This window comes from Pelmatolapia mariae, linkage group LG17 (assembly GCF_036321145.2).
Source record: "Pelmatolapia mariae isolate MD_Pm_ZW linkage group LG17, Pm_UMD_F_2, whole genome shotgun sequence".
Classification (NCBI taxonomy): Eukaryota; Metazoa; Chordata; class Actinopteri; order Cichliformes; family Cichlidae; genus Pelmatolapia; species Pelmatolapia mariae.
Window position 1 is genome coordinate 24,046,470 of NC_086242.1, and position 16,999 is coordinate 24,063,468.

Consider the following 16,999-nt stretch of genomic DNA (forward strand, 5'->3'; position numbering starts at 1 on the left):
ATGTTGTGATAAGTGAATCCAGATAACACTGGCATTAAAGTTACCTTGGGTATGGTAAACATGCTTCATATTACAAGGCCCTGGCTTTGCCCTCACTTCACACACGTACACAGGAGTCTTTACATGAACAGTCATGTAAAAGATCGACTATCTATGTTCCTCTTGAATTTGATGCTGTGGGGGTGTGTGTGTCATTGTGTATTTGAACTAGAGAGAGGGAGAAAGAGTCCCTCCTCCTTGATAAGCTCTGTGATAAATCACCTCATCTCGTTTCAACTGTCACATTCAGGAAGCATAGCCTCCAGAACTCTGTCGGTTCACTTGATCGGATAACATTCGTTTGGAGCTTTCCCCGATCATGACTCGGGCTTCTTTTCCCGTGTTTGTGTTGCTGGTGTTTGCGGTGAGTTCAGTGCTTTTTTTAATTTAAAAAGTAAGGAAGAAGAAGAAGACAAAAAAGAAAAAGCTATTTCACCACTTAACCAAACTGGTTTTGAAATGTCTTTGTTTATTTTCTGTTTTCTGAATTCTGGAAGATGTTTCAGCAAATGAGCTGTTGCTATTATATAGAAACACGACATAATTTTCTCATCCAACTCACTGATAGTAGTTATAACTAAGTGTAACTGAAAATGTTTAGCTGTCATTGCATACTTGGCCGAGCATCTTCTATTTAGAAGTGTGAGGGCACTCCCTTCTCTGGAAGCTTGAAGTATTCCATGTGAAATTTTTCTCTAGATGGAGTGATTGGGTGTGTTTCTCCTGTGATGCCAATACTTTACCAGCTAGAAAGCTGTTTACCTACTTATGTTAGATTAACTGGTGATTCTAATTTCAAAAAAATAGATTAGAAAATGTAAAGGTCGAGCCATTTACATTAAAGTTACTTTCAGCTGCTTTCCATTTGGATTAATGAGAGGTATGACATACAGGGGTGTATGCGATGAACTGTGCTGGTGTTGTTCCTATTATTTACTGCAATTGGTCAGTTGTGATGCTGATCCTGGACCAACATTATAATGACGATATCGTTTTTAAAAAATAAAACTAATAAACCAACATTAATAACATACAATGCAATGATGAGCCTGAACTAGCATTATTTTCATATTACAGGAACAACACAAACACAAGGATACAGATACACTTGAAATGTTTTTTTTTCTAGTTTTGGTTTCATTATCTTTTCGATGTCTGTTCAGGTTTCCTTGTCTGTCTCTCTGTTTAACCATTTAACATTACTTTAATGTTTAGATTTTAATTACACTCATATTGTTAATTGTGTAGTTTTGCACATATAAGAGGCAATACAAGTGATACACCTTTAGTGGTAAATATAAAGAAATGGTGAAGTTAGTAATCCTGAATAATCTCGATTGTACACAGTATTGGAGGAAATAACCCACATCCAGTTAAGGCTAGAAAGTCCGGAACAGAGGGGTGAACAGTGAGTGTACATAAACATGAATTCAGAGTGAAGCTGTATAGGAAGCAGGGTATAGAAGCCAAACTCAGTCACCACAGTTTGGCACAGCTTGATGTTGATAAAATACAGTAGTTTAGGCTACAGATCACTAACCTGTATAATCATCATCATGGTGGCAGTGACTTTGCTCTCTCTCTCTCTTTCTGTAAGTCAAATAAAAATTAAAACTTTTTCACTGATCATCTTTTTATAAACTCATTAGCTCAAAGCTTAAGGTGCTGACTCAAAATGACGATCCTTACATTCTTTAGCAATTAAATGTAACAAAAAGTAATTCGTCATCAACATACAAAGCTATGTCACAAGGTATGAGGTTGATTTTCCCTGTAGTTATCAATGGGGTTTCAGCAAAAGCAGTGACTTTAAACATTTATTTATTTATTTATTTTTCAGTTAGAGACATCAGGAAGTTTAGAAAGGAACATGACCCAATGCCCCTTTTATTTAATCTGTGAATATAAACCAGTGATAATTATTGTGAATTATTCTGTGTATGAGTAGCAATAAAAAAAGGAATTTTGAATGTTTTAATAATGTAACTTTTTAAAGCCACAAAAACAAGCGAGGACAGATTCCGTAATCCAAGACTGTATTTTAAACTGATGCATCATTGATATCAGGATCATTAAAACAGGGCAGAAGTCCTCTATATGTTTTCAAAGACAAACAGTCTGGCAAGGCTTTCTAACGATTATCCTGACTAATAAAGAACAAGTCTGTGTAAACGTGAGAACAAAAATAAACTATATTAATATAAAACTGGGTCCTAAGAGTGCTGACATATATATCATTACTATGTCCCCAACAAATTTGAGGCGCTAGAAAAGTGAAGGACAAAAAAGAATGCGGCCAGCATAAAAAAATATGTGCTGTACATGGACAGCATCTTAAAGCTATGTCTAAAGAAGTAGGAAAAACTCAAGAAAAACCTGACGCAGGGCTTAGGAGATGAATTTCACACTCCATTTGGTCTATTTATTGGTCACTGAAGCCTTTTCAGAAATGGTCCTAGTGGAAGGGTGGCTGTTAACAAGTCATTCTTAAAATAGGAAAACAGGAAGAAAAGGCTGAGGTATTCCAAGTTACACAAGGAATTAAGTAAATATCAGTGCTAACAGGTCTCATGGAATGATGGATCCACATTTGAAAATTCTGTCTTAAATCTTTGTATGTACAGAGGAGGTCAGGAGAGAAGTAGAACAGTGAGTGTCTACAGCCATGATCAAACATGGTGGAAATTCTTGTCAAAATTGATGGAACTATGAAAATAGAACAGAAGTATAGCCAGGACCATCTGAGTGGCTTCATTTTTCTGTATGACAGTTACATTGTATCATTTTAGTGACAGTACACTAAAATGATACATGGATAGAAAAACCCACAGTGAATGATGAAATAATTGCCAGAAAAGTTGACTTTTTTGGAAAATGGAGAGTTTATTGAACCATCTGACAAAACTGTTTAAAAATTAATACGATTTTAACTTCCATATATGACTTTTAATTTGTATTGTATTTGCTACATCTGGCATTTTTTTAAAATTACTTAAAGTGTGTTGTGCCACTTGTTTAGGTTTTTCGGGGGGAAAATCAAACTGATAATGTAGAAGTTTTGAAACTCACAAAAACTGTATGTATCAAATATGTCACTTTAGGTATTAAGAGGAGACTTCAACAGCATCTTGACAGAGAATGAGACAAAAGGCAGCTAGCAGGCAAAAGAGACAAGCATTACTTAAATTACAAGAAAGTTTGCCTAAGAAAGTTAAAGAATAAAGGTGGTCATACTAAATATTAATTTGATTGGTTAGAATCGAACAAACTCTAATTTTGCCCTAAATGTTATTGTCATGGTCTGCGGTGGCAGATTGTGTGACGTGGAAAGAGAGTGAACCCAAATGAAGAACTAACAAAAACTAACCAGGGCGAAACTAAACACTAGAACAAAGAACGTGAAACCTGAAACATGAGAGCAGATGAACTGATGATCCGACGAGGGACAAAGGGAAACTCACCCAATAAATACACAGCAGGATGATCAGGGAAGTGGAGGCAGCTGTGGAACGAGGAACCAATCAGACTTAACCAGACAAAATAAAACAGGAAACACAACACAGCGACAGAGAGGGGGGGAGGCGTGACAAGCTGGGTGGAACACACGAGACAGACAACTAGGACACAAAAAGGACGAGACTAAACGAACAAGAAACTAAGAACTATTCATATGAGGAAGCGAGGAAGCACCAGCAAACTAGGATGAGAGATCACTACAATAAAAGTAAACAAGGTCAAAAATGCCCAAAACATAAACGCTGGGTCACAGACCATGACAGTTATGTTCAGTTAACTCCTTTGAAACATATTGGTGGCCTTAAATTTCTAAAAGCTATTATGTAAGAGTATTGAAGTTTTTTTTGTTTTTAAATATTTCTTCCAAGATCTCCCATGTAAAGATATTTAACACCATTTAGCACCATTTAATTGTATGTAGATTTTCAGTTAAGTAAGACTTCATGCTGACGTAATAACATCTGTTGTGTTATAGCTCCAAGCTCTTGCTGTAGAGAATCACAACTCTGGATACAGTTTGGTAAGAAAAAGAAGAGAATGGGTTCTTCCTCCAAAGCCTCTTAAGGAAAATTTCGATTACACTAAAGAGAAGTCGATTGCTAAGGTAAGTCACTGATACTTAATTTTACTTTAATTCTGTCTCCTGATTATTAAGCATAAATGTCTGTCATAAACAAAACATACCCATGCATCAGGCTGTCATCAAGTGCTGACATACAACATATGTGAGTGTTGCTTTAGTGAAGTAATTCAATGTTTAACCATGACTTTTTAGTGCCATCGAGACGGTTTTTCTTCAGGTATCACCTAACCTTTTCTGAAACATTTTATGTTATAGATAAGGCATAGACTGTAAGAAACCACTGGGCAATCAGTTCTCTGAAAAATAGCATTAGCATTCCTAGGTGCTGGTTCAAAATAGGGATCCTATTGGATCTGGGTGTGCCAATTGTAAGAGGGCTTTCATGAAATATAAAGACTGTCTTATTGTTTGTGAAGGGATCTTTAAACCCCCATTATTTTCTTGCTTGCTGACAGTGATTTCAAATGCATTCAGATTATTATTTGAAAGTTATGCAACCAAAAATATAGAAGAGAAAACTGAAGAATTGTAATTAAACGTATTACCTATAATTAGTGTGCCTGTGTCAACCGTCATGCAGCCTGCTTTAGTTTTGGATACTTTAACCTCCCTTTCTTACTTTCTTTCTTTTATTTCCTTATTGTATTATTTAATTTAGTTTAGTTAGTTACTGTCTTGGAGCACCTGTGACCCCCTAATTTCCTTTATGTATCGAAATATTTTGATGATTAGCATACTGTTTAAAAATGTTTTATTATTTGACACCACCAGCTGTAAGAATAAGAATAAATCAGTTTCACACATAATAAGAATTCATGTTAAAAACAAATTATTTAAAGAAATAGACAACTTCAGTTTTTTGGTGCATATGTGGTGAAATAATGAAGTCTTCCACCTTGTGTTTCAGATTAGATCCGATTTTCAGGTTGGCTCAAATCTTCGCTACTCCCTGGAAGGTGTTGGGGCAAACAAATATCCTTTCCATGTCTTTGTGGTTGACCCCAATACTGGTGATGTTCGTGTCACTAAATTGCTTGACAGAGAAGTGATCGATACTTACAACGTGAGTCCTCCTGTAGTTCTTCTTTGGTATGGAATAAGATTCAACAGCTGTTCTCAATACATTAAATATTAAGATAATTCAAAATGGACTGCCATTTATACACGCCTTTCCTAGTCTTAATGATCACCTCAGACTATAAAAAAATATTAAGCAATACATTCATACAGTGCTTTATTCTACATAGTTTAAGAATTATCTACAGCTGTGGTGGATGTTTACAAATACTCATCATCGGAATGAATGTCATTTCAATTTTGGGCCATTTCTTTGACCTCTTCTTTTTATGTACTCATGTGGTACATGTATTTTTGACTTTTGCTGCCATGATGCCAGGTCTCTCTTGGAAATGAGATTTTTAACCTCAATGAGATTTTTTATTATAACCTGGTTAAATAAAGGACTAAAAAGAAAAATCCAATGTCAATCATTTTTCCAAATGATTGTACAGCATTTCGGCTGTACAGTCATTGTACAGGCTGACTGACTCATTAACTTCTCGTTAGTGAGTTAGTCATGATTGACTACAACTGGTAGTTTCTCTTTAACAGCATAAAAAGGATTTTTTTTGAACCATTCACTGGATTCACTAAGAACTCAGAACAAAGTCCAAGGAACTTAGTGAATAACTAAGGAGGAGAATTGCAGACCTACAAAAGTTAGGAAGGTCACCTCTCACCACTCTTAAACAACTACAGATTCCAAGATCATCATCAAAATAATTATATACAAGTACAAGTTTTTGGATATGCCACCACTGCGCCAAGTTCTGGAAGAAGATCCAAACTGTCACCCTCAGATGAGAGGACATTGGTTCAGATGTTCAGGAACAATCCAGGAACCTCTAACACTCAGGCCTCCCATAAACTGGAAACTGCTGGAACACCAGAGTCACTGTGCACAGTGAAGTGAGTTTTACATCGCCATGGACTGAGAGGGTGCTGGCCAAGAATGAAGCTCCTGCTCCAAAATCTACAACTTCAAAGTTTGACTCAGATTTACATCTACCCACATGATCAAGCCAAAATTGCGCTTTATTGCTCAGATGAGACAAAGATTAGGCTATTCGGTCTTTCAAGCCCAGAAAACCCTGTACCAGTTTTTGAGCATGGTGGTGGTAGCACCATGTTCTGGAACTACTTGCTCCCAGTGCAGCTGATACATTGCACAAATGAATGGAATAATAAAGAAGAAAGACTAACTTCAAATTCTTCATTTTCACTTCAAATCATCAGTAAGGACGAAGCTTGGGCACAACTGGGTCTTCCAAAAGGCCACTGATTTCTGAAAATTTGTGGACTGTGCTTAAAAGCCTGTATATATAATTGGGAACACTTCAAAGAAATAATTAAAAGTTCCAAACTATCATGGCACTCATGCCTATGATGAATGTATGTAAACGTGTGAGCACAGCTGTCGACCATATCAATGGCCAATTAGAAACATGTTAAAGGTTACAGGATACCATTTTCAGTCATAGTTGTGTAAAGAAAGATGAAGTGATGGCATTTTATAGAAAAGAAGAAAGACCAATTTTGCCATGATAATATAACGTTCTACAAAGATATTTTTTCTGTTGCTCACTGTAATATATAGTATTTGCTCTGATACTAAATTGGTTTCACTAACCTTTGTCACCTAAACTTGTAAAATACACCTTTACTGGTGGTAAATCCACAATGCAAGGTGTTGTAGTTTATGCCAAGCTAAATAACGAACAACAATGGTTACATTTTTATCTACTACTCTTTCAGTTGTCTGGTGTTGCTACGTACAATGATGGCAGAATTGCAGAAAAAAAAATTGACTTAAGAATCAAGGTTATAGATGAGAATGACAACTCTCCAGTATTTCCAGATGTTGATCCTGCTGAAGTAGATGAGCTCAGTCCTAAAGGTCAGTGGTGTGAATCTCATTCAAATTTGTAATGGTAGTGAGCGGTGTAAAACTAAATGATTGAATTATAAATTAAACAAAAAGGATTTTGATTTTGTAATAGTGTTTGTGTAATTGGGTGATCAAATTGCTAAACTTTTTCCAATGAGCTGCTGGAGGTTACAGACAGCCTGCGTTCTGCAGTTCATGTTATTTCATTATTATTATTTTTATACATTTATTTATTGTCTAATCTTGTAAATAACAATTTTCTGTAAACATTTGTCCATTATGTAAATAGCATTATAACCTACTTACACTGAGACTACAATGGCACACAACAGTTAGGAGCTCTTCTTGACAAGTTTGTATCATTGTTTTAAAACCAGGGCAGTACACTGAACAATATCAATATGAAGATCAGAATGTCTGTTTTTCTCATGTACAGTGTCAATGAATGTGAAATTAAGTTTTGTTTAAAATTTAAAATTCAAATTAAATTGAGTTTTGTTTTGTTTTTACATTTAATGCTACAGATACCTTCGTTACCACAGTCACTGCATTTGATGCTGATGAACCAGGAAATCCCAATTCTCAGATTGCTTATAGCATCATAGCTCAGAATCCAGCAGAAGATATGTTCTACATAGACAGACAAAGTGGATCCATCTTTGTTAAACGGCCTGTTCTGGACAGAGAGGTATGAACTATACTAACAGTGTTCAGTTTAAACTGTATGTTTGAGTATGTGATTCAAGAAAGTAAGATGGGATAGTGGTGAGATATATAACCATAGCGACATTTTAAATAAAGAGAAAATAAAGAGAAATCCAAAAGCACATGGGGGGGAAAAATAACTATTTATCAGAAAAAAACCCATATTGTTTATACACTGGAGCATATAGTAAAAGAGATCAGTGGCAGCTGAAGGGGCAGGTGGAACAGTAAACCACAGTCCTCAACACAATTGAGCTTGTTTTTTATTTTGTGTTTCGATGGCCTGTCATATTCATTCCTCGATCTCTGTGTCCTCAGAATGGGCCTTTAGAGCCATTATTATGGAACAAGCTTACCAAACCAGAGCAAACATCCAAGGGCAAATATTCTGGATACAGTAAAGGCAGAGGGTCCATGTTACCCTATTTAACAAATCTGTTAACTTTTTGACCATTTCATAAATAAAATTTGCTATTGTGTTTGTGTTAATGAAACTCAAATCATTTAACCAAGTAATTACAATATAACACTGATTATTTTCATTCAGTCCATTCAGTTTGATCCTATGACAAAAATGATGAAACATCTTGATAACATCCCAAGTCTCTGTTCTAACTCCAGTATTATACAAACTTATTTGTTCAATGACTATTTTGATGTCTTTTCATTTCAGACATGTAGTAAGTACATTCTGACGATAAAAGGTCAAGATCGAAATGGAGATCCAGATGGAAACACTGGAACTACCTCTATTACCATAAATATCCTTGATGTGAATGATAATTCTCCCAGACTGGAAAAAGAGCAGGTACCTTTCTTCCTTACATTCCTCTATATTAACATATACAGTAGGGGAAATACTTATTTGACCACCTGCTGAATTTGTGATTTTGTCACATAGAGAGAACTGAAAAGTATTCATTTTTAACATGGTTTCATTTTAATGGGAGAGGCAAAATATCAACCAAAAATCCAGAAAAAAAGAACATTACATAGAATTATGAATTGAATTGCATGTCAGTGAGTGAAATAACTTTTTTTATTGACTGAGATCAAAAAGTTATTTCAAATGGCACTGAAAACAAATAATGTGCAGGATAGGACTGACAGAACAGACTGACAGAGATTCACATAACATGAGTGAGGATGTGACCAAGAACAGAGTGGCACAGACAGTATATACACAGGAGGAGATCAGGACAAAGTGAACACACCTGGACACAGCTAAACTCTAATTTCATGTTATGTGTTTCACTTACAGTATGAAGGAAGCATTGAGGAGAACACACAAGGTGTGGAGGTAATGAGAATCAAAGCAGAGGACCTGGATCTAAAAGGCACAGACAACTGGGAAGCTGTGTTTGATATCGTCAAAGGCAATGAGGCTGGGTATTTCAGCATTAAAACAGACCCCAACACCAATGAAGGCATCTTAATGCTTGACAAGGTACAGCCTTTTTAATTAAGAAGAAATTATGTGCTGTTACTCAGCTTTTTTACTATCTGGCAAATGCAAAGTCAAACTTTGTGGCAAATGGCCCTCTTATGAATGAAGTAAGGATCTGAACCTTGATCACTGCATGATGATGATTGTTTCCTATGGTTGACTATGCTGCCATTCACAAGAGTGCTATTCACATATATGAAGATTTGTTTTACTTTGGTTTAAATGAACCTGTGGCCATTAGACTAAATTAAATGTGAACCTGCAGAGAGATGGCAACTAATTTAATTTTAAAGAAACACCGTTACAAACTTGATTATACATATGATTAAACATAAAAAATGTAATCAAATAACAAAGAGACAAATGCACTGGTCCTTTAGTAATTTAGTTAGGAAACGAAAGTGAAGTGCTATTAAAAATACCACTCACCCCAACTCACCCTGACTACCCCTAGGGGCACACTGGCTGCCACCAGGAAGCCCTGAAGAAGACAGAGGAACCAGAGTTAAAATTATTAGTAGAATATCTTAAATAAGCACCAAAAAAACGTTTTTATTTAGTTTTTAATTGGTTTTTAAAAATACAATTAAACATTATAGTCAATAATCAGTGCTTGACAAAGAAAAAAAAAACACATTTCCCCACACTCAAGGTAGCTACAGGTTAGTGTTCCTGATGAAGTGCTTTAACATTGGTCGTTAAGAAAAGTGGCCTGTGTGTCTCACTATACTGATTAACTGATTAAGTTTTCAGTTAATCAGCTTTAGGGACTCATCTAGTCGATAGTGCATTTATTGTACATGGATATCTTGGAGGGCTATGTGGAACAAAACCCCTTCACTGAACAAGACCAAAAGCCTTCTGTTTCCTAAGCACCACTTACTAATATATCCACTATTCTCAATACTGCTGATTCTCTTAGGGGAATATGAGCTCCTGTTCACTACATAAAGAAAATGATTCAATAATTTAAGTTACGTAAAACCCTTTATTGAGAAACACAGAAAACACTTCCCAAAATCAATCTCTGCAACAGGACTGTGCAACAATTATGAAAGTTGAGTCAGTCACAGTCATTGATTAGAATTTTAATGCTTAATGATTAAAATGAACCACTGTTGTGTTCTGCTCTATCAAATATGGAAAAATGAGGAGATTTAAATCACTTTAGTATATGATTAGTTATTCAATTTTTTAAAATTTAAACTGTATATAAGAAAACAACATTTTGCTTTGAATTTTGCAAATCCTAATCTGGCTAGTAGATGGGGACCAGTGTTGGGGTCATAACTCTAAAAAGAAATGATGTATTACACATTACTGTTACCTTTTTTTAAGTAATGCAGCATGTTACTTCATAACCCAACTTGTTACATTACTTGTGTTACTCTGTAACATATACTGAAATGTATTTCTGTGCAATTACCTAATAATTATGTTATAATCATCTAAACCTAATAATAAAAAACAGAACTATCTGAGCTAATAATATAAACCAGAGGCTAGAGTGCCACACACTGACATAAATATGTGTCCTAATGAGGACACATACTTTGCTTCTTTTGATGTCACATATGAACACAAAAATGACAACAAATTGCAAAGCTGAATGTCACCCCAAAGAGACATTAAAGTGAATGCCACAGTGATTCTACTTTAGAAACATAAACATGTAATAATCACTTCTTTTGTTACCTGCTGAAGATCAACCTGACCTGGGGTCAGCATATGCTACACTTTAACATCACTCAGGATTCTTTGTTAGCTTTGTTTTAGCATGCTGTCTGTGGAGATGCTTGCAAAAAGAAAACGTTGTATTAGGAGTGTAATGTAGTTGTTTCTGTCCGAGATGCAGTTTGTACATTACCAGCATGCTCTTGTTTTTTCAGGCAATAAAAATAAGAGTAATGTCACAAAGGTTCACAAATACACAGAAAGCAAAAGATATTCGGGGGCTTTTTTGTTTTGTTTTTTTCAGCCTTGTTTTTTTTTGTTGTTGTTGTTCTATCTAACTGTCGTTCAGATAACTGATGCACCTCTGTAATGCAAGTAACAGCATAATTGTAGCTGTATGTAAATTATTGAATTTAGTACAATAACACATTTCATTACTTTGTTACACAGTTATATAATCTCATTACAATAATATGTTACTTTGGAACACATTACACCCTACAATGTGAACTTAGACTGAAAGTATTCCAAAATTTGATAAGTGTCTCTTATCGATAAAGCTCGGAGTCGTTAATTTTTGCCTTACATATTTTAAGCTGTCATGGACTTGCTTATTCAGCTTGTGTCAAGTCCCTGTAGTAGCCCTGTAGTACTTGGCTGGAACACACCTATTACCATTGTATGAGGTTTACTGGCCATTGCTATATGACTACTGCCCATTACTTTAACTATTTTTTTCAGTATACTCATAACACATAGCACAGGAGCATAATTTTGCAGGTTAGTTTATATAAAATCCATAATACCTTTTGTTTTACAATAAGCAAAAATGTATCAACAATAGCAACACTCCAATTATAGATGCATATAAAACACTCTATTGTTTCTTATGTGTCATCAATCATTTTAATTATTTTTTGAGCTAAAAGATATGTTCTTGTATCTGTCATTTACAGGCTGTGGATTATGAGGATGTAAAGAACCTTGAACTAGGCTTAGCCGTCAGGAACAAGAATCCATTAGTTGGAAGTGGAGGCAGTGGAGGAAGTGCAGCATTTGGAGCAAGTGGAGCATTTGGAGCAAGTGGAGCCGGTGGAGGCGGTGGTGGTGGTGGTGGAGGTGGAGGTGGTGCCACTGGTGCCACTGGTGCCAGTGGAGCAAGTGGCGGAGGCGGTGGAAGATTTAAAACTTATCCTATCAAAATCAATGTGAAGAACCAGCCTGAGGGGCCACGATTTGATCCTAAAGTCAAAGCTATTCCCGTCTCAGAGGGAGGGAAATCCTTTAACATTAAAAATGTTATTGCAAGCTACCCTGCAATAGATGGGGATACTGGACAACCAGCTAAGGCAGTCAAGTCAGTCCACATACACATGTGTCAGCTTCTCTTTCTGTGCAGAATAATAGTGATACTAATAACTGGTCTATTTCTGCTGTAGATATGCCAAAGGCTCAGACCCTGACAACTGGCTAACGATTGACCCAGAGACAGCTGAGATCAAACTGAACAAGATGCCTGACAGGGAATCTCCATACCTGGTCAATGGGACATATACTGCCAAAATACTCTGCATTTCAGATGGTACGGCATGAATGTTGAAGAATTCTCTGGAGAAATATCAAAGCAAAAAAAAAGAAAAATACTGGATTACATATATTTGTTTCTGGTTTTACACCACAGACATGCCTGGTAAAACAGCCACTGGTACGATAGCCATCCAAGTGGAAGATTCTAATGACCACTGCCCCACCCTGACCAGCAATTTCCAGACTCTGTGCACCACAGCAAATGCTGTAATTGTGAATGCCAATGATAAAGACGCATATCCTAATGGCCCCCCTTTTCACTTTGAGATCATCCCAGAAAACACAAAGGGGAAATGGAACGTGGAGCATCTAAATGGTGAGATGATGATTTCTGTTTTTGTTTTGTTTTTTTAGATATAGTAGTTAAATAAAGAAAACAGTGACAAAAGACAAAAAAAGGTCAATACACCAAAGTTTTGTTGTTGTTGTTGTGGTTTGCTTTGTTTGTTTTGTTTTGTTTTACAAATTTTAAAATTTTATTTTGAGATAAGAATGTGGATTACAATCTGTCATATACACTCTAAGAGTAAATCTATGAGTAATGCATATACATACTTATTTCACATTTTTCTGGTTTCTGACAGACACTGCAGCTATCTTGCGGTCTCAGGAGGATTTTTGGCCTGGTGTCTATGAAGTGGAATTTGTGGTGAAGGATCAGCAGGGACACGCCTGCCCTGAACCTCAGAGAATGACGGTCCAAGTTTGCACCTGCGAGGATGGAGTTGTGTGTGGAAAGCGAGGCACCAATGGTCGTGCTAGCAAAACAACATCATTAGGACCTGCGGGCATTGGGCTAATACTAGCGGGCCTACTACTGCTCTTAAGTAAGCATTATGTGATTATTTTATTTGAGAATTTTGATAAGATAAAAAAGCACAATGGAAGAATTATACTGATACCTGAACCATAACAAAATGTAACTCTCTTACCTAAAAACTTAAATAAAACATTTACTGACTACTTTCTAGGTAGACTTGGTCAGCTTTTAATTATATAAATATATAATCAGCCAATCACATCACAACACCATCTATGGGGGATTTATGGAGAATAAAAGCAGGTTAGGAAAAGAGGCATAAACTGGTACTAGCAGGGTTTACCTAATAAACCCTGTGTCTCTCCCAATAGGAAATACACAGCCAAAAGTAATTACAGACCAAACTATTCTACACTTGCTAAAAATAAAACAGATTAGCTTTGTGTAACAATTTAAAATCCCCCAAAGCTTACCAAAGCTTAAAGAAATCCCAGTAATTACATCGATTTTAGGGATTTTACACATTCTGAAAAACTGTTGCTCCTTCTTTGGACCTCACACCACATTTGTAGCTTTCACTTTAACAAAAACATTTTTATTTTATTTTTTTACAGTCATTCCTCTGCTATTGTTCTTCTGCCTATGTGGATCTGCTAAACAGTTTCCAGACCTCTTTAGTGACATGCCTGACTTTGAGACCAAGTCACACCTTATTAACTACCGCACCGAAGGGCCGGGAGAAAACACGGTGAGACTGCAACTACTTTAAGTGCTGAAAACCAGAATAATCTCGGCATCGATGATGATGTCTTTGTGAAAGATCCATCAAAGTGATTTTTAATCACAATAAAAAACTGTTCACTGTTGTAACAATTGTATGACTTTTATAGGAAGTGCCACTACTGAATTCACTCCAAGAAGTGGATAGGAATCCCCTCCTTGTGACTACTGGCACAGTTAAAAATGTAGCAGTGGCACCAGTGGGAAGTTTTGATTACGAGGCATCTCTCACTGACATTAATGGGATGAAATGGGGCACCTATCAAGATGGTTTTTCAACTGACTACAGACAAGAAATGAGGGATTTCACTGATTTCCATTCTGAGTTTGAGACCAGAGAATCAAGGCAAGGCGGACTTTTTGATAGCATGGCCCTGCCACATCACTTCCTGGCACAGTATTACTCTGAGGTGAGAAATTAGCTGACAACTAAATGGACAACTAAATCCAATTAAATGGAACGTTTTAACACTAAACATGATATGTAGTAGCTTTACTAATGATGTTATGTGAACACATGTTAATGTTCCAACTAATAATGTTTATGTGGATATTATTCACTTTTTATTGGCTGTCATTTAGAGCTGGGCGATATATCGAGTTTTTTAAAAATATCGATATATTTTTATACGAGATATAAGATGTGACAATATCCTTTATATCGATATAGTATATGTTACGTTATAATTATAGTTGCGGAGCCGCAAGTTTGCCTCTCTTTCGTCTACTTTTCTCTTTACGCAACGTTACTCGACCTCGCCTCTCCTTCACTGAACACAACTCCCCCTCCTCCCCCATCGCTTCACCTGCAGGCAGTGAAAGGTGGACACGGCAAATCTCCGTTAACGAGTTACTGCGCATCGCCCGTGCGTGGGGCTGGACGGCGTCAACGTGTTAACGAGCTAACCACGCTAACGAGCTAGCCACGCTAATGCCATGCACGGCCTGAAATCCTTTCATTTTCTCAAAAGTTGACTGCGCGCCTTTTGTATGAATTCTGGTTGTGCTTGATGACCGCGAACCGATTTTATGTGGAACACGGCGCTCCGCAATCTGTCAAAAAATGTTTTAGTACGACTTTGGTAAGCTACGGAGCTGCACCGCTTGATAGACTGTGGGAGCATTACGGCTACCGAGGAGCCTCGCGGAGTAATACGTACTGTGCTTCAACGTAATATTACTGTATTGTGTGTGTATAAGGACCATAAATGGCACCTGTTCAGAGACATGGTTACGAAGCGGATTTCAAACTCCAGGCTGTCAGTCATGCAGTAGAAGTTGGGAACAGAGCAGCTGCGAAATCTGTCTCTTTGTTATTATGCTCAGCGTCTGTTAGTTTACATTTTCACTGCACAATTGTGAGCTCTTTGTTATGCACAAAACAACATAGTTTTCTTTTATTTATAGAGCATCATTATTTAATAAATGCTCATAATTTATTTTTGAGTAGTTTTTTTCATGTACATCTATGCTGTATGTTAATAAAAGTGCCTGTGTGACATCTGGGACACAGCTTTGACTAAGAACTCTCTTTTTGTTCTTATTTTATGGCTTTAAAAAAATATCGAGATATATATCTTATATCGCCATCCAGCTAAAAAATATTGAGATATGAATTTTGGGTCATATCGCCCAGCTCTACTGTCATTGTCATCAATAAATATGTCTTTTGTTATTTTTAAAATGTATTTATTTATTTATTTTTTTATATACAGAAGACAGCCAGCGGAGATGACAAACTTGGCGTGAAGGACGGTTTCTTGGTGTATGACTATGAGGGCCAAGGGTCCTCTGCTGGCTCAGTAGGCTGCTGCAGCATTTTGGAGTCAGACAATGACCTTCATTTTCTTAATGACCTTGGACCAAAGTTCAAGACTCTCGCAGAGGTGTGCAGAGGCAAGACAATTTCTTATGATGACAAACAAGTGCTACCCCCTACTCCTAATGCCTACATCAATACTCAAACCTCAGTATCAAGTTCGATGAGTGCACAAAAGCTCTCCCCTCCACCCAAACTGGAGCCTGCCATCTCCAAAGTGGAGCAGAGTGTGGTCATGAAGACAACTGAGCATTCTGAAATTGTAAAGGAAAGTACAGCCAAGGTGAGGGAAGAGATGAACACAATGAAAGCAGGGTTGGCAAATCAAGGTCAGATGCTCCTAATGCAGCAGCAGCAGCCTATGTACTACACCACCACTCCTGTGTTGCAGCCAATGCATTATGTAGTCCAGCCACAGGTCCACAACACTGTGCTGCTGGCTGAGGCGCCAACCACCAACCTTCAAGGCATGGTAGTGGTTAACAACACACAGACTGGACCTGCCCAAGGAGTATTCGTTCAAGGGCAGACACTAATGTCCAGTGGACAAGCCCAGGGCCCTGGAATGGTGCTGGTGGAGAATGGTGACACCCATAGTTGGAGTAATGGCTTGATCCAAGCTGGGAGCTTGTCTGGGTCCCAGACCATGATGGTTGTCAAAGGCAAGGCCCCTTCAGGGTCAATGAAAGTGCTAAAGGGGAGCCAGGGTCTTCTTGTTCAGGGAAGTACTCTACTGTCAGAAGGGGTCTCAGGATCTAAGAAAGTGCTGACAGTTGGAGAGCCAACTATTACTAAAGAGCAGCTGGTTCAAGAGGGAGGTCTTTCAAAGAAGAGTGAGGTCTTTGGCTCTGAAAAGGTCATCTACAGCAAGAGCAGCCAATCTACTGCCTTAAAGGCAAATCAGTAGAGCATTCACTGTAGTGACCCACCTAGTGGTTTTTAAGGTGACAAGAGAAAATCATTAAATGGCAGATGAATTCCTGGACAACAGATGACCCTTTTTAGTTTCAAAATAGTGTATTAATCTTGTGCTTTCAGTATTTTCATGGGAAACCTGTAAGAGCAAATGGTGGTGGCGAAGGGTGGTGGTGCGCACGTGTGTGTGTGTCTGTGTGTGTGTGTGTGTATGTGTGTGTGTGGAG

The 16,999-nt window shown here is 37.2% G+C and overlaps 1 protein-coding gene across 1 annotated transcript; it reads left to right on the forward strand.

The window, feature by feature from the left end:
• Nucleotides 1–358: 358 nt before the first annotated feature.
• Nucleotides 359–16,764, forward strand: LOC134646658 (desmoglein-2.1-like). The gene is made up of 14 exons (XM_063500523.1): nucleotides 359–403; nucleotides 4,031–4,159; nucleotides 5,046–5,201; nucleotides 6,953–7,094; nucleotides 7,610–7,773; nucleotides 8,464–8,598; nucleotides 9,052–9,237; nucleotides 11,868–12,268; nucleotides 12,351–12,493; nucleotides 12,593–12,814; nucleotides 13,083–13,325; nucleotides 13,873–14,006; nucleotides 14,149–14,448; nucleotides 15,754–16,764. The coding sequence occupies exons 1-14, from the start codon at nucleotides 359–361 to the stop codon at nucleotides 16,762–16,764; spliced, it is 3,411 nt and encodes a 1,136-aa protein (XP_063356593.1).
• The last annotated feature ends 235 nt before the right edge of the window (nucleotides 16,765–16,999 follow it).